General features: G+C 39.7%; 1 protein-coding gene across 1 annotated transcript in view; it reads right to left on the reverse strand.

Moving 5' to 3' along the window:
• MROH2B (maestro heat like repeat family member 2B) overlaps positions 1-20,623 on the reverse strand; it is a 54,372-nt gene extending 33,749 nt beyond the window's left edge. Inside the window, exons 1-17 of the mRNA XM_040977674.1 lie at positions 20,596-20,623; positions 19,490-19,551; positions 16,932-17,042; positions 15,573-15,732; positions 14,811-14,909; positions 12,184-12,338; positions 9,011-9,151; positions 8,608-8,700; positions 8,445-8,514; positions 7,129-7,242; positions 5,852-5,925; positions 4,408-4,530; positions 3,670-3,783; positions 2,357-2,513; positions 2,182-2,222; positions 1,468-1,609; positions 896-936 (exon numbers count right to left, since the gene is read on the reverse strand). Of these exons, the coding sequence (XP_040833608.1) occupies positions 896-936; positions 1,468-1,609; positions 2,182-2,222; positions 2,357-2,513; positions 3,670-3,783; positions 4,408-4,530; positions 5,852-5,925; positions 7,129-7,242; positions 8,445-8,514; positions 8,608-8,700; positions 9,011-9,151; positions 12,184-12,338; positions 14,811-14,909; positions 15,573-15,732; positions 16,932-17,042; positions 19,490-19,551; positions 20,596-20,623 (1,725 nt within the window). The remainder of the gene's footprint in view (positions 1-895; positions 937-1,467; positions 1,610-2,181; positions 2,223-2,356; positions 2,514-3,669; positions 3,784-4,407; positions 4,531-5,851; positions 5,926-7,128; positions 7,243-8,444; positions 8,515-8,607; positions 8,701-9,010; positions 9,152-12,183; positions 12,339-14,810; positions 14,910-15,572; positions 15,733-16,931; positions 17,043-19,489; positions 19,552-20,595) is intronic.
• Between the last annotated feature and the right edge of the window lie 2,992 nt (positions 20,624-23,615).

The raw sequence follows: 23,615 nt of genomic DNA on the forward strand, positions 1-23,615 counted from the left end.
ATTGAACCTAGTAAGAACTCCTTGGGCACAGCCTCCATGACTTTCTGTGGATTCCTGAAACTGAAAAATCCCTAGGCGGCTGATGTCCAATACCTGACTGCAATTTTCCATTTCTAGCATTTGATATTGCATAGGGCGCTGTTTAACTGTAGAGATGAAAGTGTCATTTATGAATTAGAGAATGCTTTCTTTTCTAGAAAGGGGATGCAGTGTCATCCTTTGGTTTTTTTTAGAAATTGAGGAAAAGCCTGAGAAATAGATGAGAGATAACGGTGCATAGCATAGAAGTGTAATGTACATTAATCTGTTTCTTGATGAGAAAGGTAAAAAAATAGTTACAAATACAAGAAGAAAACTTCAAAATTAGGATTTAAGATGCAAAAAATGAGTAAGTAAAATCTGCAAAACTGTTAGGCTCTTAAATTGAAGACTAAAGATTGTTGTTCAAATTTTGGTGACTACAAAAGATTTATTTGAAAGGCAGAGTTGCAAAGTGGAGAGAATGAGGAGGTGAGATTGACTTTTCGTTTGCTGGTTCATTCACCAAATTTCCACAATAGCCAGGGCTGGCTCAGGCCGAAGCTGAAAGCCTGGAACTTCATCTGTGCCTTACATGCAGGGCCCACTACCATGTACTGCAGCTTTACCAAGTGCATTAACCAGCAGCTGGGTCAGAAAGGAAGCATCTGGGATGAGATGTGGTGTTAATATGGCATGCTGGCAGTATAAAAAGTACTTATTCATCACAATCCTAGCACCATCAAATTTTGGTGATTTCAAGAGCAATCATTTCTGTTTACTGCCTTTCAGAATCTGGTTATTTTTTGTTCAAATGCGTAAAATCAGTTGAGGTTATCACCTCATAGTCAACAACTAATCTAGAAGACACCCTTACCTGAAGCAGCATGGTTTCCCATAACACGATGCTGGCATTTCCTGGAAATAGAAATTGATGCGATAACTACATATAAAGACCAAATTTTCTATCGCCGGGTTCCCAGTGGGTGCTGGAGTTCCATTTCAGGTATTCTCTTTGCCCAGAATGGCTACTAGAAATGAAATTTTCTACATGGAGAAATTTTGGGGTGTTAATCAGATACAGCTCTTCAATTGGTGATTAAAGATCTAGAGTTTCCACTAATCTCAACATTAATCACTGAAATCCTTAAAATATGCTCTTATGTGTATTAAAAATACCTTTTGGGAGTACTATCAAATGAGAGCTCTTCTAAGTACAGAGTAAAGACCAGAACAAAAGGGAAAGTTCCTGCTAAAAGTGCTTCCTGCCAGATCTTCTCTTAGAATGACTTTTGGTACAGGAAGAGAATTGAAGTCCAGAAAGAAAACATGGTTGTCTTTTTTTTGCATTTCCTTTTAAAATTGCCTCCTGTTCTTTCCAGAGAAACGATACACCATGACTACATGTTCCCGCCACCTTGGACCAAGATCTGATTCAACCTCTCGTACCTTCCAGAGGCTGCAGGAGCTCAGGTAAGCGTGTTTTCCATAGTCCTACTAATTTGGGATGGATTAGCTCAGGCAGTATCTTCAAAAGTCCTATTGCACCAGCCCCACACAATTTCCCTAAACTGGCAAGCATGGATATTACCTGTAAGATGGAAGACAAAATGGTCAATTTCCAGGCATTTGAATGACCCTCCCACCCTTTTTCTTTTGCTGTTATGAATGTTCTTGATTTCTAAATTGGATCATTTTGAAGCATATCACTACAGTCTATTCTCTGAAAGTCAAGACTTAGGCAATTCCTTCCCCTCATTTTTTTTTGGAGGTCACATATGAAAATATTCCTAGGAATCACCAAGCAAAAATGCAGAATGAACCAGAATGAGTATGTACATCTGTTTAATTGGAGTGTATGAAAATCATGCAAGGGTGTTTTGTGTTATTGTCACAGTGGGAGGGGAAATCCGAACAATAGATGCAGAATTTTTTTGTTATCCTGGATGACACTCTATTACTATTTTAAAATTGTACAGTTTAATAATTGTGTTAGAACATAATCTTGACAATTGTAAACATTCTGGAGTGTAATTAGCACAACATAGAATTCTGTTTTTTCTGGGTCTTTTGGTTTTGGAAGTGAATTATCTGTACTTAGTTTTATCCAATCTTGGTTTTTCTGTTTTTGTTTTTGTTTTTGTTTTTTGTTTTCTAACTTACCAGAAGCCTGGCCAGGAGCTGCTGTGATGTAGGGAGTTTGACTAGAAAGAGAAAGCAGGTTTCGTCATTACAATAGGGGATAGGAAAAAACCCAGCTTGGGGTTGTGTGTAAGATCAAAGCCTTCTGGGATGAGTCTCAATAGACAATTTTTGGTTCCTAAAAGGATGTACAAACCCATTCCCGTGGAGATGACAAGTGCTGTGGACTCCTTGACATTTTGTTGTTTTCTTTCCTCTGCCATAATCAGACTTCTGATGATGTTAAATAAGTATTCCAGAGTTCCCGTATATTCCATAGGTACCACAAAAGTCAGGATTCTTGGCCATAACACCTATGCAACATAAGGCAAATGCAAAAATGGCTTATTTCATGTCTGATTCTCTGTGTGTGTCCTCCTGGTTTAGCATCTTGTCTCTTGCTATCATTTTGCTGCTCATAAATAAAAATGGAACCATCTAATAAACTCTGCACAGTGCATTCTGTCTTAGGTTGTAGTCACAGTGGGTGTTGGTCAGTGTTTATCCTTGAAGGTGTCACTGGACCTGGGGTCAGGATAACTCTGTTGAGAGACTACTGGGATACTGTGGGATCTCTAATTCATGCACCCTTCTTACCAAGGGCCTACATCTCCCTCATGTCAATGTGACAATTAGAATTGTTCATGTGATTCCCCAAACCCGAAGAATGCAGTGGTGTGTTCTGGTAGAGAAATATTGGCAGCACCTGAACTGCTGCTGTTGATGGAGGTTTTTGATGCTGATCTTTCCATTTTGGAGATACGAAGTATCTGCAGATTTCTTTATCCAATGCTTCTCCTGGTCCTGGGAGAACGTGTTTGTGCATGATTTCACTGTGTACATCTTTACCCTCTGTTCTGGAATCTGTATTTAATCACCAGGCCTAGTCCTTTTCCATTGCAAGATACATTCCCATGAAATTTGCATTTCAAAACCCAGATCGCTCAAGAAAAATATAGGATCCTAGGTGGAGCTTATGATTCACAGGGTGGTCTGTTGGTTGTCTCCTATGCCTTGTATGTCTGGCCACGAAAGTTTTCTGTATATCGGTTAAGAAAAATGCAGATTTTAAAGGGTCCTGCTCCAGATGAGGTTCAGATCAGGCCACCAGGGAGGCCTGAGAAGGGGAGATAACTTCTCAGAGAAAGAGGCAAAGTTTGGACCTTCACTGCATTATAATTGCCATTGCTTTGCCATGTTTCCAGATACTCTAGGGGAAGAAGAGAAAGAATCCAGGAAGGTGACTATATTCTGTTTTAACAGATAATTGTGATGATCTAGATGTGAGTTATTTTGATTCATTTACCGTTTGCTTTTGAGGAACTACCAAATGTTAGGTACTGAACATCACTGCACACATCTTTTACGGACTTAGAAGCTGATAACATATGAACTACAATACCTGACTCATAAGTGGCAGCATTTTAAGATGAGCAAATGGGTGGGAAGTGGGAACCAAAAATCCCTTACCTGAGGCATTCCAATGACCAGAGGGTCCAGAGTCCTTAAGACCTCTAAGCTTGTTTCTTGGACCACTTTCTCCCCTGTATCATCCTCCTGACAATTAGTTTTCACTGGTTTCTCCTTTAAGAAAGATGAAACAGGTGTCTGGTTAATAATTCCAAAGGCTGGTCCACTAGCCTTGCATGAGTGAGTTATACTCCAGTGGAGGAGGCAGTGATTCCATGTTCAAGGTTTATGGAACTGGTGATCTCAAGAAAGAGACCCCAGAGAACTAACTGGCACCTTCCACCATATGAGTTCATGGAGAGAAGCCTCTGCCTAGGAGGAAGTGAGCCCTCACCAGGCAATGAATCTCCCAGAATTCAAAACTATGAGAAATTGATGTTTGCCATTTAAAAGCCACCAAGTTATGGCTTTGTAGTTTAGTAGTTGAATGAACTAAGACAGCAGTGCCCTAAGCTTAATATTTCTTTTTTTCCCTCTAAAATGATACACCCACTGCCTTTTCCCACACCACCATCAACACAAGCCTTTGGGCTACCTTCTTAACAAAAGCTCATTTAACTGAACTTGTGTTTACTGTAAGTAAATGATCTAAAAGAGAGAATGGAGGAAACCTGAGGCTGAAAGCCTTGATCAGAGTGATGAGAGCAAAATTGACAAACATAAGCTTTTTTTGTAAAGGCAGTTGAACCCAGTTGCATTTATGGCACTGTAGACCTCCACACTGCAGCTTCTTCATACCAAGTTCTTGTTGGACAAGGCAAATTGAGAGAAGACATAGTCGATCAGCGGCCATCCTTCCCGAGCTTCCACATAGCACTTTTCACACATGGTTTGGATAAGGAGAAGGGTGGAATTTCTTACCTAGGGAGAATTGTGATATTTAATGGTACTTGAAAGAATGGAAATTGAGCATCTCCTATTCCATGGATCATTTAGTGGAAACCTTTCAACAAGGATTATACATGGAATAATGTCACAGTAAATAGATGGTGCTATCAGTGACCTATGGTTTATGAGATAAACTCCCTGAAAAGGGTCTCTTAAACCACGTCCTGCTCCCTGGCTCCTCAAAACATAGCATCTATTACCCTATGTTATGGGGTATTGGTTATTTGGGGCTCACTTTTAAAATACTCAGTGGAAGCATACTTTTAAATTACAGGACCAGGCACAATTAATTATTCATAATTTCAAAATGCAAATGACTGTGAAAACCAGACTTTTGTGTTTGGGATCTGGTGCTAATTCACTTTGTCAGTGGAGTATGGGATTGTGAGCATGTATTATAATATTTGTTAACTCTTGTTTAAACTTATTAGATTGCTTTGGAGGAGGATACAAAGCTAAAAATTTAATCCTTTTATGAATGGATATTTTAATGGGGATAAAAATTTTGAACAGAAAAGCAGGGCTCTATGGTGACCAAAACAAAGACTGCATCCCAGTCATTCAAAGGAGGAGTGGAAAGGGAAGCCTGTATTTGGCCCAGAGATCTGGCAGTCTTCTCCCTGAATGTCTGCTCCTGAATTTTTTCGTTGACTTGTTTTGTTTTTAGGCCATGTTTTTTATATATAGCTATCCCATTGTTATTTATCACAAAACTTAATTTTTTTAGTCTTCGATGAGCAAACCATGTTGGAGGATTTTCCTCCTCTTCATTGGCCTCTAAACAAAGTGCCATTTTCATACAGGAAATACACCAATGTCTCAGTGTTGTTGATTTTCTTCCCCCCAGTGTAACTTCTGCATCTCCTAACGGGGAATACTTGAGAAAATACTTGGGAAATATTGAACAATCAACCACGTGCATGGTCTGCTGTAAGTTCTCCTTGGTGGAGAAGTAGGATGTCTGTGCCAAAAATGAGATCCAAGAGTTCTTTATAGACTTTGGAGGAGGCATGTCCTCTTACTCATCAGCAACTACATTTTAAATTACCTGAAGATTACTGGCATAGGGATGCTCTGTAAGAAATCTTTTACAGAGAATTCTCGGGCTGTGTGTGCTTGATGGCTCAGTCCTGCTACAGTTTATCTTTTTGGGAAAGAGTTCTTTTAAAAGTGGACTTGGTTTACTAAGTTCTTTCTAAAGCAGTTTCAAAGGTAGATCCTTAAAGAGACAAAATCATTTAATTGCCGTTTAGCAACTACCATCAACCAAATAAAAGTGAATGAATTCTCTTACTTTTTTACTGGGGTCACCCATGATGGTTTTGACTGTTCTTTCAATTGGAATGATGTGGTCTCTCAACTTAGGCTCTGGAGGACAGAAATTGAGAGGTCCTACTCAGTGGGAGAACAGTGTTGTAGGATTAATGACAAGCATAAATTAGTATTTATGATCTATAGTAGCAAAATTGTTTACATTTAATTCCCTCCCATCCTCCCTCTGCTGCAAGTCTTTAAAGAGATGCTCTGTTTGATTTCCAATTACATTTATTCTTTTTAAACTTGAGAGAATTAGAGGAAGAGAGAGAGACCTTCCATCTGCTGATTCACTCCCCAGATGGACACCATGACCAGAGGGCCAATCCAGAGATGGGAGCCAGATGCTGCTTCTGGATCTCTGTAGGAGAGGGGGCCCAAGGCCTTGGGCCATCATCTGCTACTTTCCTAGGCCATGAGCAGGGAATTGAATCAGAAGTGGAACAGCTGAGACATGAATGGGCACCCAAACAACATGCTAACATCACAGGCAGAAGCTTAGCTTGCTACACTATTGCACCAGTCCCTGTTTTATCTTGCTTAATATACTAGGTTTCCTAGTGAATTTAATACATCATACTCAATGGATTTGTTTAAATCTGACACTGCTTGATGTTTCTTATACGCTGAGCCGCAGTGCTAACTGAATCCTATCATGCATTTTGAAGCTGAATTTAAATATTTTATTATCAATTTTATGATACATCTTTATTTTATATTTTACAACAAAACCTGTGGCCAACCATTTAAAGACACTATCAGTAGTAAGAAGCACTTAATATTTTGAGTGTAAGGTACTGTGTCATGAAAAATAAGACTCGAAAAAAGAACAATGTCTGACAGTTTCCAAACTTAACTATAGTAAAGGTAAAAGACACTGTGGTACCGGCTTAGGGGAAAGCATATGGAATCTTTAATAAAACATGGTAGTTCTTTAAATTCTGTTTTCCTACATGTACCAGTTTCTAGCAAGTTGTATGTTTCTCTCCATCCCTTTAATCAACCACTTAATCCAAATCTTCGAGATTTTAATGTTGGTTCTCAAGAATTCTATTGCTCCTACTCAATTGGATATACCCGTAGATATGAAAGTAGAGGCAACTGAAAAGGCTGGTTTGAAAGGTCAGGGTTGTAGAATACAGAAGAGTTTCGCTTGCACATGTGGTTATGTGGCATGCAAAGGGCAGTGGATAGGATTACTCATGAAATGGCTTCAGTGTGCTTCTTAAGCCCCTTTGGCTTCATCCCTGTGTTTACCTTCAGCGTTGATAGCCGATCTTAACAAAGTCAGGACTCCCACCCGGATGCTCTCATTATTACTTCTTATTTGTTCATCAAAAAATTCCACCAGGTCTGCAGGGCTGGAATGGGCTGCAGGTGTGAGAAATACTGGGATTGTAAGCAGTTGTTTTCATCCCTGGGAAGGTAGTTGTGCATGGAAAGGTAGGCATTCTGTTGTGAACCTTATCCAGTCACTATTCTGCTGGTCAGGAACTGACATCAGGTGACATTTAGTGACATTTAGTGTCACGGTGTAAATGAAGTGATTTGGTCACTTCCTAGTGATCAGCTTCATATACTTCAGCTCATTTCTGTTCCTGCCTGTGAATGTGCCCTCATTTGAGAAGTTGGGTGTTTCCAGGTGTAACCAAGTGAGAAGGCATTGGATAGTAGGCCCTGGCTCAATACGACCAGAGTCCTCCCTGCCAAAAAGAAGTGATCCAGTCGAAGCCTTGGTGAGAATATGCTGTGGTGTTGCGGGGACTGGGCAGGGCCTAGTACGCCAGGTTGCTAGAGGTCTGTGGAGGGAGGCAGGGTGAAAAGCGGGGAGAAGGAGGTGATGCCTAGCTGGAGGAAAGCAAGCTAGTTTCAGAGCAATTAGTTACCAAGGGACTTAACTGGAGCATAGGAGGAAGAAGAGGAGAAAGTGTAGAGGCAGAGGGCTCAGTGGAGGAGAGAAGCAGAACATAGCAGGAAAGCATGCAATGGGGTAGCGGAGATGACTAGCTAGGGGACACAACAGATGTGTCTGGCTTTGTGCTGCTTGTTCTCCTGTAAGATGGACCCAACAGTTTCATCTCTTGACATGGGACCTTATTGGCTCATTCACCTGTGCTGTCAGGTCTTCTCACCAAGTGATACAGCACATTGTTTTGTCTAGGCAGGGAGAAAAGGGAGGGAGTGACAGAGATGTGAAGACTGACTAGTGGCTCAAGAGGCATCAATACTAAAAGGTGTCCAGGAGAGGAGGTATCTGAATCTGATGCACTTTTCCATTATTTCAAGTTTTAAAAAAAAATCATTCTGCCTTGCTGGGACTGTTCTAGTTTGAGAACTGAAAATTTTATTTCCATGAAGCCACCAGTCCAGACATATGGCATGACTGGTCTTTCTGCCTATTTTCCCTGGGAGTGTGTTGGGGTGGAGGGACAGATGTACAATACTGTGTTCTGACAAAATGGTATGTGTGTCCAGGCAACCCCTGTTACTGTTAGCAGAGCCTTTCCCGTAACCACCATTGGCATCATCAGGGGGAGGCGCTTTGTTTAAAACCACCAGATGCAGGGCCCTACCTAGAATGAGAAAGCAGCCAGAAGCTTCAATTTCATTTTCTTTCACCGGAGGTTTTGGAACCCTGCAGATCTGAATGGGGAGGGGAAAAATCAGGAGGCGCATGTTAACAACAGAAAATGGGTTAAAATAAAATAATCAGGTCAGAAACCATGCTCTTCTCACCTGGTGGAGTAAATTGATGAAGATGGATTTTCTCAAGTTCCTCGGAAAGACAATGTCATAGAGGACGGCTGCTGCCAATATTTGCTTTAGACTCTGAAAGGGAAGCCTTCATAGGTTAGTTGAAGCGTGCTGTTGAGGCAGCAGCATGGGATGTCAAAGAAAAATACTGAAAATTTCTGACTTTCCTGCAGTTGCACTTTTCCCATAGTGATTGAAACTCCTCCATGTTTGTCGGTGTCTCAGCAGCTAGGAGCGGAAATTCTCCACCCCTTTAGGATGTGATATTCCGTCATTCTATCTCTTCTCTACCCCACAGTCCCAAAAGACCCTCTGGAGAAGAATCACCCTGAGACAATGTGTGGATAGATTCTCTGATGCTTATCCTCGGCACGGTAGCCCTTACCTGAGTGATGTGAAAGTCGGTTTCTTTGTCTTTATATTGGTTCAGGAGCCAGGATACCTGGCTCATGGCGTATTCATAGAGGTCCTCTCGGTGCAGCAGCAAGCTCACTGTGGGGCCCTGGGCCTTAATGATGACCAAAATCTGTAGAGGCAGCAAATGAATACCACGGCTCAGGCTTCACTGTGTTCTTTACACGTTTCTCAGAGCACCAGGAGTTGTACGTTCATTCCCCATAACTTTCAACTAGGGAAAGATTCTTTAAAGTCTTTTTCAAAAAGTGTTCAGATCCATCCTGGGATTGAGCTGCCATTCCAGCCTCTGTCTATACTCCTGAAGAATAGTAGGATTTCCTTTTTTTTTTTTTTTATTAATCTATCTGGTATGTCATGGCATTTTTATATATTGGCATGTTAAGCTTGTGACTCTGAAGTCAATAATGCTATTGAAATAATTTGGGAAAAAATAAGGGAAGGGGAGTCGGGGAAGGAGGAAGGGGATGAGGAGGAGCTTGTAAATCTGTATCATGTAATATGAAATCTAATTTATATAAATTGTTCAGATAAAGGTCATGGCAAGAGGTGTGTTAACGCATACCTACCTGCATGTCCAAGTTAGTATTAATTTCAATCATTCACCTTTCTTTTCCATATTCTTTAACTTCTTGGTAATTTTAATGTATTAATAAATTTAAAATTTCCCTAATTTGAAAATGCATTGATTCGATGTTACTTTTACTCTTGTTATTTCCAGCCAGTTCTGTTTGTCTTGCATTGTTTTTTGACCACTACCTTTATTTTGTTTTTCTAAATCTTAATATTGATTACATGGACGAAGGGGTTGCAGACCCTTGTGGACTTCGAATTAGGGTTGTAGAGGAAGGAGGTACTTGATTTGGCTAAATTTCATACAGTAAGCCGCCTCAAAACTTTGCAGCAGCCATTTGTTTTACTCAAGGCTGTCAGTTGGATGGTCATCTGTCACCCGTTTCCAATCAATGGACTCTATTCAAGGATTTTCTCGCTTGAGCTCTGTAACTAAGAACTTTGTAGCTCTTTTATTGAAAGTCTTTTCTTTCATATGTTCTAGAATCTCATTCTGTTTGCCTCTTCTTGTTCAGTGGTTTATTCTCCACTATCTATCATGAGGAATGATCCTTCTGCTGTTCCTTAATTCCTAACACCAGCAGAACTCCAATTTTGGTACATCCCCCTGCAACACCCCTTGAACAATTCTGTGTAATCAATACCATCGATTCGCTTGTTACTTGTGTGATTGTGTTACCCGTATTTCCAGTTTCTGTTCTTAACTCTAATTGTGAACATTCCCAAACTGATCAGTATGTCTTCATTTAAAATAATAAAAACATTCTTGTCAAAATATTAATGATACCCATTTTGTGTTGTCACAAACTCTTGCATTTTTTTTCTCATCCTAGTGACCTTTTAAGATCTTTTCAGTCAGAAATATTGACCTCACCCAGGTATTTTCATTTTCCCTTATTTTTAGATTTTGAATTGTTCATTCTATTATTCATCTTATTTTTCTGATAGAGAATTAACAAATATCAGCTGTGCCTTACATAAATGACCTGAAATGTCTATGGTCTCTTGATAATTCCATCAATCCACTTCTGTACCTGGTCCATCTTTCATGTTAACATTTGAATGAGTTTTCCTGACACTCCAGTGCTTGCTAAAATCCTTTAAGAGGCAAGGTGGAGGTGCAAAGTGTAGAGAAATGAAGAGCCACAAATGTTGATTTGCCTCAAAGGAGAGGAAAAAATGTTTTGTATGTTATAAGAGAAAAGTTTCAGCTCTGCTTAGCACTCAATATTCTTCATTATGTGGTGAGGACAACATGTTTTGTTTGTCTTCTACCTTCTCTTTTTTTAAGATTTATTTTACTTTTCTTGGAAAGTCAGATATACAGAGAGGAGGGGAGACGGAGAGGAAGATCTTCTATCTGATTCACTTCCCAAGCGACTGCAGCTGAGCTGATTCAAAGCCAGGAGCCAGGAGCCTCTTCTAGGTCCCCCACACAGGTGCAGGTCCTAAGGCTTTGGGCCATTCTTGACTGCTTTCTCAGGCCACAAACAGGGAGCTGGTTGGGAAATGGGGTCGCCGGGAATGGAACTAGCTCTCATATGGGATCTCAGTGTATGCAAAGCAAGGACTTTAACCACTAGACTACGGTGCTGGGCCCTTCTACTTTATTTCTTCTGTCCCCTTTTTCTTCTGTCCCCTTTTTGATCACACTCAAGTATGCATGTTATCCTATCTCCAGCTGGCAGCAATGAATCCCTCCCACGGAATGTGCCATCTGTGGGGTTAGCATCCTCAGTCCTCCCAGCATGTGGGACAGCAGAAGTGCTTCCCTCTTGAGCTTTCCCACCACTTTCTCACTTTGTGTTCACTTGTCTGACTCTCCCAATGGGAAATAAGAGGAGTAGCCATCACAAAGAATTCAGACTTTTTTTTCCAGGTATCTTGAAGGACAATGTTCTGTTGGAATGTCTTAAAAATTTCTTGTTTGCTAGTAATTTGATCAACCCAGGATATATAACAGCTCAAAGTACACAAAGGAAATAACTAAAGACGATAGCTAAGTGTTAAACCTTTTATAATATAGAATAGAAACCTAAATAGAACATAATTTAGCTTACTTTAGAAGATTATAGCCGTTAAACACGCTAAAGATGGGATTATACATATGAATATGCTTTCTAATTAGTTCTGCTTAAGGCTTTGCAGTATTTTGATCCAGCCAAGCACGTTTTTAAGATGTTACGTTATTTAATTGTGATATTCATAGACAAGAAATTGACAGAAACTATTCTGTTTAATGAGTGACCCATCTCAAATATGGCTTACTCATTTTTTTTCTGGTTTCTTGTTCTTTCCATGTGCTGAAGCATCAATTTATGAGTGAGGGAATTCTGGTTTATTGAATCTTTGCTGTTCCCCATCACCTGTAACAGTGTTTGACTTATGAAGATTTGATAGGTATTTGTTGAAAGAATGAGTAACAAATAAATGGCGGAAAGTGAAAGATTTGATCAACTTGAAAACAAACTACTAGTGTCCAGATGGAGTGAGCTTAACTATCTTGTCATTAAGAGAATCTAGTCAGAGACTTGGAGAATGCAGGTTGAGTTACACTGAGGACACACTCACATGCGCAGGTGATGCTGTCGGGGCCCATTTCTCCATTATGTACTGGAACAGCATGAAGATCTTGTCAGATAACCGGTTAGCATCCAATCTGGGATAGGGGAAATCTTTCCAGTGGTTGACATACTTGTAAATGGCCTTGCTGAACTTCTCCAGGGCTGCATTTAAAAAACACAACAACAGACTAAGAAAAATATAAGGTGAGAAGGACCATAAAGTAAATTGACACCAAAATACTGATGATTGGCTAACATTTAGTAGTTGCTGTACAATCAAGACTCTATCAAATATATAAAGTGTGCAGTAATATTGGTAAAAGGTAAATTAAAATTGTAATGAGATACATTATCCATGATGACTAAAACTTAAGACTTTGATGCTAATGGTTACAAGTCTAAGATGAACTTCAATCTAACATACTACATGTGGGAGTTGATATGAATACTTTAGATAATGCTTAAACATGAGATAACAACATTGAATATACATTCTATATGACCCAGCGAATCCAGTGTGAGGTATATATACATTATATAGAGGTACATAAAATCACTAAAATCTTAGGCAAGTCTATTTACATTAGCTTTTTATGTTAATAGCATCAAACATGAACTAGCCCGATTATGTGTTAAGTGAAATATAAAATATTTAAGAAATGAAAATGGACTACAACTACACAGAACAGCATGTGCAAGTCTCAAACAAGAGAAATCAATGCTATAAAATCAGTACTGTGGTTCTCCTTAGGAAGTAAAAGGGATGGAGGCTTCTATAAGCTAGTTACTTGTCACATCTTGCCCTGAGTGATGGGTACGTGGATAACATTGTATTAGCTCATCAACCTATACATTTTTGATTTATATGCTTTTCTTTGTGTCTTAATTCAATAAAAGTATTCGGCTTTTAAAATACTATTCATTTTTTTTTTTGCCTCAGATGTGTTAAAATTTTTTTTTTTCAGTCATCATGCAACCCATTTCATGGACTCGTAAAGCCATTTCATAGGTCATTTCCTTGAGGGCATCTCTGAGAAAATGAGTACTTTGGAAAAGACACTGGAAGATTGGCTCTAGTACTGGTTGTTTATTGACTTATGCACATCTTATCCAAACTGATCTGAGAATCTTTAGCTACATTTTATGATAGTCATGTATGCGTGTGTACCACTGGCTAATAAGCAAATAAGAAGGAAGAGATGATATCTTGTCAGCTGATGGTGCATAACGCAGCCAGCAAGAGATTATACTTGCTGATTAACTAGCTGCAAATGGCTATTAAATATTATACTTCACTGACAATCAGGCTAAAAGTTGCTTGATGATGAAAGCGTGCTTACAAAGCCTTGTAACACAAATGGAGAAGTTTTCTGCAATTGTAACAAGATTCCCTTGTTTCATTTTCTGTTCTTGGATGTTAACATGGTAAGGTTCTATTAATCCAGAGTTTATTTGTAGGAACAAAGTGAAAGCTGTGATGGTATTTAGGGATAGTAAGAATGACTGTAAAGTGAAATCTACTGTATTGCTCATGTCCTTTGAGAGCTGTCTTGTCTCGCATACCAGCTGAGTGACCTAGTTAACTATCAATTTTCTCATCTGTAGAATGATAGAAATATTACCCACCTAATGGACTTGCTGTAAGAGTTACATGAAATGGTAACATTAAAATACTCAGGGCAGTTTCCAGGCACATGAAATAGTAAAATGCTACCTTTATTGAGGAGAGAAAGGAGGAAATGAATAGATGAGATTGACTTGACAGGTAAAAGACGTTTCTAACATCATGCCTTTTTATATATGACAACATAGAAATGTTAGGGTAAAAGTGATCTTAGAAATCGCTCAGGATGGTTTTAGGGGTGACATTGGAGCAAACAGAATCCAAGGCCACCTGGCAGCAAAGTGGCTGCGGAGACAGGAGTCTGAGTCTCTGGACTCATCCATTAACCCCTTCCACGCTGCAGCTGTGCTTTCCTAGGATTCCTTAGCAATCTTCTCTGCTGTTTCTTGATTACTTGAGAAACTTGATGTTTCTCAGGTTTGGAAAGAGGAGATTTGTGACTATAGTTTGCTTGATTCACTATTTCCCATTATTTTAGGGTTACTTGTATTTTGGTTAATTTCTTTACTTACAATGAATTTTTAGTTAATTCCTTCTCTTATAATGCATTTTGGTTGATTCCTTCACTTATAATGAAATGTAATATTTCATTATAATCAGATATCAAAGTTTAATTGACTGCCAAGAGTTAGCAAGCTCTCACTCATTGCACAGAGAGTATGATCCAGTTAAATAAGGAGGCTGGTAAAGTGGAAGCTAAATAGGACAATGTGAAAAACATAGATTGAGTGGTTATAGAGATCTGGATTTAAATGTCCCCTGTGTGTCTCATTGTGTCACCATCTTGGGAGAATTGCCAATTCTCACATGCCTTGTCTGTAACATTGGATGGTAGCATGTACCTTGTTAACTAAGAGGATTGAGAGAGAACTTTCTGAAGAGGGACTTCCATGTGGTAGGCATATTATTAGAAAGGGGAAGACTGGAGTAAAAGGAAAAATAAGACTCTGGCTTAACTTGTTGGTATGTAATCTGGTCTCGAGCAAAGAGGGAATCCTAGGATTACCCACCTATACAGAAAGTTTGCTTCATTCTTTCATCCTCGGCTAGTCTGAGCATGGTCTGCATTGTGAGCAGGGTCATCATCATGAAGGGGATGCTCTGGGACACTGCATGGAGAAGCACAAAGATGAAAATAAAGTAGTTTATCTTCCCATACTGGATTCCTTTGAGTCTCCATTGCACTAACACCAAACATTTCAGGGTGGTGTAAAGGTGGCAGGTAAAGGGCAGTAACAAGACACTCCTCTTTCTCCTTCCCTCACTTAATGCTAGGCTGTGGTTAAAGGATCAAAGAGAGTCAAGGAGTTAGAAAACCAAGCAAGTACTAGCTGCATGGACTTCTGAACCTAGTGGTCAGTGGCACCTGTTCATTTGGATATTTATTGTAGTCAATCTTTCCCACCCAACCCTGACTGTGCCCTCAATGCCTGATACATAACAAGTGCCCAATAATTACATTAAGGGTAGGAAAACCTTTCTCCATGTAACTGTAGAGTGAATTTCAGAGTATGCCTTAGGGAGAAGATGTTTTCACAAGCACAAAGCTGGATGGAGAGTGTGAGGTTGGGAGACAGTGCAGGCAGATTCAGTGCAGCCTGAACTACTAGCTGTTCAGCAGGCTTGTTTCCTGAGCATAGTAGCTGCATCGTATTCTTTGCCACACAAGAGAGTGATGCTCTTCCTTCTGCTACTTGCTCCCATGAGGGTTGCAGACAATTTTCTAGGGGGTGGTTTCTTGTGGAAAATATGTATGATTATATCCCTGATACCATAACTTGTTGCTAGTTCAGCCAGGGCAAGCACAACAAACTCGTTTGGCAGCTCTAGGATCCTGAAGTTACTTTGGACTTCGTACATCACAGAATTGAAATCATGTGCAGCAAGAGACACCAGAACTTCACCAGCTAGCATTCTGATTTCTCGGGGAATCTGAGGAGGAAAAGAAAAATAACAATCACAATCAGGGGAGAATGGCCTGTTATAAAACCATAATGGAAGACTATTGAAATGATTGTCTACAGTCAGAAAAACATATAATTTAAATGCACACACACAAAAAAACGAAACAACATACCTCCCCCCCCAAACAAAACAGAACAAAACCCCTCAAAATATTAGTTTTGCTGGAGTTGCTGTAAACCTGAGGGTCAGTAGTTATTTTCTAGCTTATTTGCCAGATAATAAGGGAAGAATCTGTGATTGAAATGGAATGGGCTAGGAGTTGAACTTTCAGTTCTAATTATCTTTTATGTTGGATGTGGGAAGGAACTTCTGCTATTGGTGATGGATCTACTCTCTTACTCAGAAAAATATCAATCTGAACAAGATATTAAGATATAAATGGACTGAGGAACTCACAATAGCAAATGGGATGAATTACAGAGTGAAGATCTGGAAATAATTGAGAATCCAGGGAAAAATGCCCTTACTTGAGATTGCTTTGCACCATTTTGAGACAGTAATCAGAGTTCAGGGTGAACCAGTGGTGAGATCCTGGTTATCCCATCTCCATTTTCATCCCTTTTTGACTAAAACCCCAAGGGGCTGCATTAGGTGAAAGGTTAAATCAGTCCTTCCATGAAACACAATACAGTATTGAATGATAGAAATCATTCAGAAATACCAATTCCAGAAAGTGAGCACAATTGGTTAGTGCCCTGGGAAGCAAAAGGTAATCGTTTCTGGAAGAAAAAAAAATTTTCCAAGAGCTATCCTTTTTTACAAAAGGAAAAATTTAACTCGTGTGGAAAAAAATTTTTGAATACATGTAAACCAGGTTCTCCACATAGATCAATAAAAAAGATAAGTCATATGAGAACCAAGAAAATGGGGTTTTAGTTACTCATTCTGCAATAGTCATATTCTAAATTTTTTTTTCTAAGCATTTGTGTCCTCTTTTCAAAGGACATGGTTTGCCCTTGAAGTTTTTGTTAGCTTTGCTTCAATATCTGCATCTGAAGGGATGAAAACAGGTACTGTAACAAGCTACGGTGAAGAACCAACAGCAGAGATACATGGTTTTGGTAGAGATGCAGAAAAATCTTTGCACATCCCCACTGGTATAGTTGGATCACTTAAGGATTCTACTGAGGACCTGACACTGATTTACCATTAAGAATCAAACCTACATTGTTGTCTCTCATGTCCTTTGAAGCATAATAAATCAACCGTTGAACAATTGCATCATCTAAGGTGTCAGTGTTTTGAATAACAGAAGTGAGATGACTGTATATTTCTTCCTGTGGATACACAAAAGTTTATACGGAAATGTGAGTAGCAAAAACGAAGGAATTGGATGAGGTCCAAGTAAATTATACTGTTAAGATAAGCCATGTGTCATTAACACAAAATGGATTTTATATATCATAACTGAGTTGTCTGAAAAACAGTATACAACTTTAGGAGCCAAAGGCTTATAGAGGGGCTGAAGTGAATTCCAAAAGCTGGTTTAACCTATGTTTCTTCAATAGTTAAGTGAAGGTGGGGACAAGGCCCAACTTAGTCTCTTACAGGACACTCAAGGGAATGGAAGTGTTAATATTACTTCTGTTTTTACTACCAAGGAGTGAGTATGGCACTAGGAAATGCACTCTCGCCTCCAAGGAGGCTGCTAAGCTATGAAGCTAAGTCCTAATGGAGTTTCATACATTCTGGATTCATTCATGCTTTTATGGAGGGAAAGTTGGGAATTGTTTTAGGCAGAGCTTCGGTCCTTTTGAAACACATGGGTTGATCAGATGTCTTGTGTACAGGCTCCTCTAAACCTCTTAGGTGGCCTTGTATCTTTTAATTATTATTTTATTGTTTCCTTAATATATCTGATGTAAAAGGAGATTTTAAGGGAGAAACCCCACCCAGTCTCCCACCCACCCCAGGTCCCAGATGTGGGGCATGCTCCGAGGGTCTTTTTCAAGTGGTTTTGATAGTTCAACAGTTCTGAATTGCTGCCATTCTCACCACTCCCAGCATGATGTGGTCATTGGAGAATCCACTGATTGACATAGACCATCATAGAGTCTCTGTTTGCCCAGTAATTTCATTGGGTGGCCTTGTATCTTACAGAAGATGAGAGACTGATGTATCCTACAGCTTCAAGCATGTATACCATATCACAACCATGTTTAATGTATGAAATAATTTCTTTAACTCTAGTTCTCATGACTGATATTTGTAAAATTAGAGGATAATACACTATTTGCTTTCTTCATTGTAACTACTTACAGACCCTGCCTAATGATCTCTGGGTCTTTGCAGATCTTGTTCTGTTAACAAGGCTCCCATTTATGGAGTCCCTGTATGTTCATATCACTTTACAAGTCCCTTTGGCTGGAGCATTTCACTAATGTACACAATGAGCCTCAGTGTTAGGTGCCACTAACTTTTTCCCTGTACAGAAAAAGGAATGGAACCACTGAGAGCCTAACGGGGTCCATGTTCAGCAGTGAAGATAAACTGTGAAACTGATCATCTGAATTTTTATTGGCAACTTTGCCTCTTGAATTTGCTGGAGTGCTAGATCCTTTCCTGAAAGTTCTCCATGTTTCCATGCTTCAGAGATTGTTCCCTAAGTGATTCTCAGTGTTTGAGGAATAATGTTTGGGAAAACTTTGCCTACTAAGAGGCGAGTGTAGTTCACAACCAAACCTAAAAAGTAGGGCTGGTCCCATGAATTTCAAATTTTCAGGGTCATTATACAGGGTCATTATACCCAGTCCCCTGCAGTGGAGCCTGACTGTTGCTTTCTTTCATAATCTCTATTCTTTAGTCATAGTATTTATCGCTGGACATTGCATGCATCTATTATGGCTTATTTGTATCCTGATTGGGTGGACATTTGGATCTTCTATTTGGGACTATTATGAGTAGAGGTACCACAAAAATTTCTGCATGAGTGTTTTTGCAGATGTAGGTTTTACTGCTTTTGCGTAAATCTCTAAGAGTAAGAAACTGCCAGGTAGTTCATAAATCCATCAGTAGTAAGATTATGGTTTTCCCTCATGTTTTCCAAATGTTACTGTGACTGTTTCCTAAGAGATTTTACTGAAGAGGAAAAATTACAGACCTAGGGAAGCGACACTGGGTAGTGGTTAGACATACTTGCGTAAGGCAAGTATGATTCAAATAAGTCGTGTAACTTCTGTGTATTTTTTAGTTGTCAAATACCAGTCATAAAGTTGTGAGGAATGGATATTACATAATGTACTAGCTTGGTTTCCTTTGGAAAACATCTAGCACTCTGCTTTCTAGATAAGTGTCCAATGAAGGATAATTTTGTCATTTTGGTTGTCAAAGTCTGAAAAGCCTTCAATTTTCAGAGAAATTTATAGTTGTGAAATAACATTGTGAATGAGTAGGAAGGACATTAGAAGATCTTTGTAGGAGCCCTCAAATCATAAAGGAAAAATGCTTTTATCTATGTGACTGTGAGTCCCTCCTTTCCCATATTTATATAAAATTGTGAAAACATTCTTTTGCAAGCTTCTAGAAGCGAATACTATCCTTCTTGAGATGCTACATACAACCGTTTAAGTGGCTTCAGGTAAAACTACATTTTTTATGAATATAATGCCATGTAAGAAGCTAGAGGAAAATGGGGAAGTTGAGTTCAGAAAGGATGTAGTCAAATGCTGCAATAACTGGACTAGAAAAAGTAAATGGAAAAGATACTTTTCTCTATTGGTCCTACCTTACTACCATTATCTTCCTTGTTCAGCATCCCAAGAGTGAGGTTAATATCTCCAAACATTTCTAAAACGCATAGAAAAAGAAGACCAATATGTGTTGAGAGACCATTGCTTTGCCATAGTCATAGAAAGTAATTTCCCCCTGGACCACTAGTTCTTTGGTGGCAGGAATTCCATTTAATTCAGATTATTTCAAATTCCTTACATATTTGGAAATAGCAGATGACCAGTAACTTTCAAAAATGTGAATTAAATGTGGAAGGGAAGGTGGAAGATGCATCATTTATAGCTACTTGGTTTTATTTCTCCACTATACAGGGAATCAAGGTAGCAAGACTTGGTGCTATGACTCAGTGAGTAGATTGCCTCACTCCTTACTTGAGCATAAGAAGGCAATGGTGTAATACATCTGCCTATTTCTTACCCCTTCAACAACAACCCCCTTCTCACCCATCTTGCTTTTACATACTCTTTCATGTACCCTCCTGTTCCTATCATGTTCCTTTCTGGTCCCAGCTCACAAGGCCATATTTCTGATAATGACCTATATACATTTTAACTTGAACTCTTCAGGAGCGTATGTTTCAGAATAAAAGCATTCAAGAGAATAGAAAAAATTTCCAGCCCAAGAAATAGAGCTATTTCAGACTACATGCAAAGATGGTAGAAAACATAGTTTTGGAGATAGAGATTTTCCATAAACCTTCAGCAAGAAACCTTTAAAAAAGTTTTCTTAGCAAAGCATATGTGCAGTCATGCTTCAAAACTGGGAAAAACATTTCCAAAGGATGCATTTAGCACTTAAAATTGAACAAGGAATAATGGCTTTATTTTGATATGTAGCCACTTCCTTCTCAGCTAGACTGTACATTTTTTAAATGAGGAGAGGTACAGTTGTGGCTCAGGCTTCATTGGTCCTTCACAGCACATTTTTACTATTTTGGAGTAAAGGGAGGGTTGAGACAATCTCCAGAATTTAACTTCACAAACCTTTCAGTGTACACACCCTTGACAGTGACACACTGTCCCTCAGCCTCCATATGTGCCTGTGAATCAGACACACACAACACAGTGGACCTCTAACTTGCCACCATCCAGTGATGCTCACCGACAGGCTCCTCCGTGCTGTGAGTCATGTCTTGGCTGTTTCAGACTGAGAGACCACACCTAATTATCAGAAATGGTAAGACTGCAAAAACAAAGAAGTGAGTTGGAAAGTTTCTTCTATAAGGCTCACATGAAGTTTTCTAAATGGTGGTCTTCCTCCACTTAGTTGGCACGGTGGTCCGGCAGCTTCCAGTGGTGGTTTTGTTCTGGAGGAGGCTGTTGCTGTGATCCACTGCTAGGACATCATCTTGCTTCTTTGCTCCTGTTGACCAACAAAATGACTGCATCTCCCCAAATATTGCCCCTTTGGTAGAAATTGGAGTGTTTGAGAAGGAAGAAATTAGAGGCTGGGACTCAAACCATTGTTACAGATCGAAGCAGTTCTTCTCCCTAAGTTTGGGTCCATTGATGACAAATTTGGGAATGGCTTTCCGTGGTCACTTTGCTGGTCTGATGTTCATAAAGCCTGTATGGTGGTGATCTTGTTGATGTACTTGATAAAAAAAAAAAATCAGTCACATAGATTGAGCATGCTCAGTGGATCGGAATGCCTGTCGGGGGCAGTTGATAGGAATGTCCAACGGACGGCAGCAGCAAAGCCTTTGCTGCCTCCCTTCCCTCTACTTCCTCACTGATTTGGTCAGGATCGGGACCTCCACTCAGGACCAGGGTGTGTCTTTCTGTTGTCAAGTCATCTTTTCACCCAGAGTGTTTGGCCACATTGCTTTTGACTTGACTAACATGATCCTAAATCTGGTCCCATTGCTCCTTAATCCTAAATCTGTATGATCACAATCTCTGATATGTCATATTGCATGATAATATGAAGGGTTTGGAAGGGGATTCTAGCAGTCTACAGGACTGAATGTAACAGGCTTCAAGCAAGGGACACATGAGAGTTCTCAGCTGCTACTGCTTCGATAGCTATTTTTCCTTCATTAGCAAAGCATATTTCAGATGCAAGGGCCAAGTGCTTGCAGCTACACCTATGAATTCATTCCTCTCAGACAGATATTTTACAATGTGTTTATTACAAGGCTCTTCGGCAGCCTCGTTGTTCAGAACATTTTCAGCTTTACACATCAGCATCATTTTTTTCCCCCTCAGGATGTTGCTTTAAAAGTTCCTATCATAGGATATTTATCTAGTGTCTTTATTCAAAATGGCAATTCCCAGGCTGTACTTCAGATCTGGTAACTCAGAATGAGAGGGCCAAAGTATATAGTTTAAAGGTGATCCTTTGTTGATTCTAAAATTCACCGAAGTCTGGGAAGTGCTGGCCAGGGTCCTTGCTCAATTGCCTGTTAGTGGGCCAGTGACGGTTGGGCAGTGAACTGAGGGTGTTCTTTCTGGGTGGGGAGACATACCTGAGCTTCCCAGCATTATGACTCATCTGCTCCCTTCCAGGTATAGGCTAAGAAATATTGGTGGGTCAGAAATCTTGGGTGTTCAGAGGCAGCCTGGAACTCATGGTCTTCTAAAAAATATTAAAAATCATGTGCTCTTAAAAAAATAACTATGTGCTCTGTTAAATCTAAAAAACAAAACAAAAAACTATGTGCAGTGGAATCAATAGTAAGAAAGCCAGCCATTTCAGTGACTTTTACAATTTTGTTGCTCTTCCTGTGAAGGATGATGTACCATTTTTCTGCTGCTCCATGCATATGAATTTCCTTGGTTTCAAAAAGAAAAGTTAGCGGTGACTGATTTGTATCGACTTTGTAATTGGCTCATCAAGGCAATCAAAACATCTTTGCTAGAATTCTTTCAGATAAATTTACCCCTTGAAATCAATATTGTAACAAGACAAAAACAAACCCACAATTCCCCAAACAGCTAATCTTCTGTCTCACATTCCATTTTTGTGGAGCTGATTTATTGTACCTTCTCATTTCTTCCTCTTTTTTTTTTTTTTTTAACGCTGGACTCACATAATGTGGGTTAGATTGCCCAGGCCATAGGAGCATCCTTAAGTCTTGGGGTGAACAGGATGACACATGCAACCTACTCAAGTATTGTTTCTAGAAGCTTAAATTCAGCCTGTTAAGGTACCAGGAGTCTACCGTGGTATAAAATAACCATCTATTTTCAATGCAATTTTTCAAATGATACTACCCAAGTAGTATCCAAAGTCTAGCAGGAGAAGCCAGTTCACTGACAAAAAGAGCTGAAAAATGAGCCAAGATAGTATCGTTAGAGGAGTAAGCAAAGAGCACAGATGAGTTGTGAGTTGTGTCCATATAGCAGCAGGTTGCATTGGAGTTCTGCTGAGTAGATTTGAATCCTCCTTAGAATATTTAGCAGGATCTACTTTATATCTTCTTTAGCTATAAGACATAGATGATATACTTGTTTTCCTTTACCTTAAAGAGAATGGATAATAGCATTTTCTTGATTTTCCTATTTACCAGTGTGTGTGTATGTATGTATAATATATAAACGTGAGAGAGAATGAACAAGCAACTGTGGGTTCACTTCAGTATGCCAATGTCTGCAGTAGTCAGGGCTGTGCCAAGGCTGGGTCTTGGTCTCCCATTTGGCAGCAGGGACAAAGCTCCTGAGCCATCGCCTGCTGCCTCCCAGGGTATACATTTGCAGGAAGCTGGAATCTGGAGTGCAGAAGACACTCGGACCAAGGCACTCTTGTGTTGCAAGTAACTGCTAGGCCATATGGCTGTCCATATGTCTCAAGATTTTTAGAAGCATGTTGTTTTAAATAGTGGATATACTAATGTTTCAATATTATAAAAATACATATCTAAATACTTTTTTTGCTTGAATGGGATGAGAAAAGAAAAAGGGTACCAGCAGAGTGACGGCGCAGGCTAATACTCTGCAGTGCTGGCCCTCCCTATGGGTGCTAGTTTTAGTCCCAGCTGCTCTGCTTCCTAGGCATCTCCCTGTTGATGGCCTGGGAAGACAGAGGAGGATGGCCCAAAGCCTTGGTCTTCTGCATCCACGTGGGAGACTTGGAAGAAGCTCCCAGTTCTCAGTTTCAGCCTGGCCCAGCTCTGGCCATTT

Source organism: Ochotona curzoniae, unplaced genomic scaffold, assembly GCF_017591425.1.
Source record: "Ochotona curzoniae isolate NIBS_2020 unplaced genomic scaffold, NIBS_Ocur_1.0 contig_2754, whole genome shotgun sequence".
Classification (NCBI taxonomy): domain Eukaryota; kingdom Metazoa; phylum Chordata; class Mammalia; order Lagomorpha; family Ochotonidae; genus Ochotona; species Ochotona curzoniae.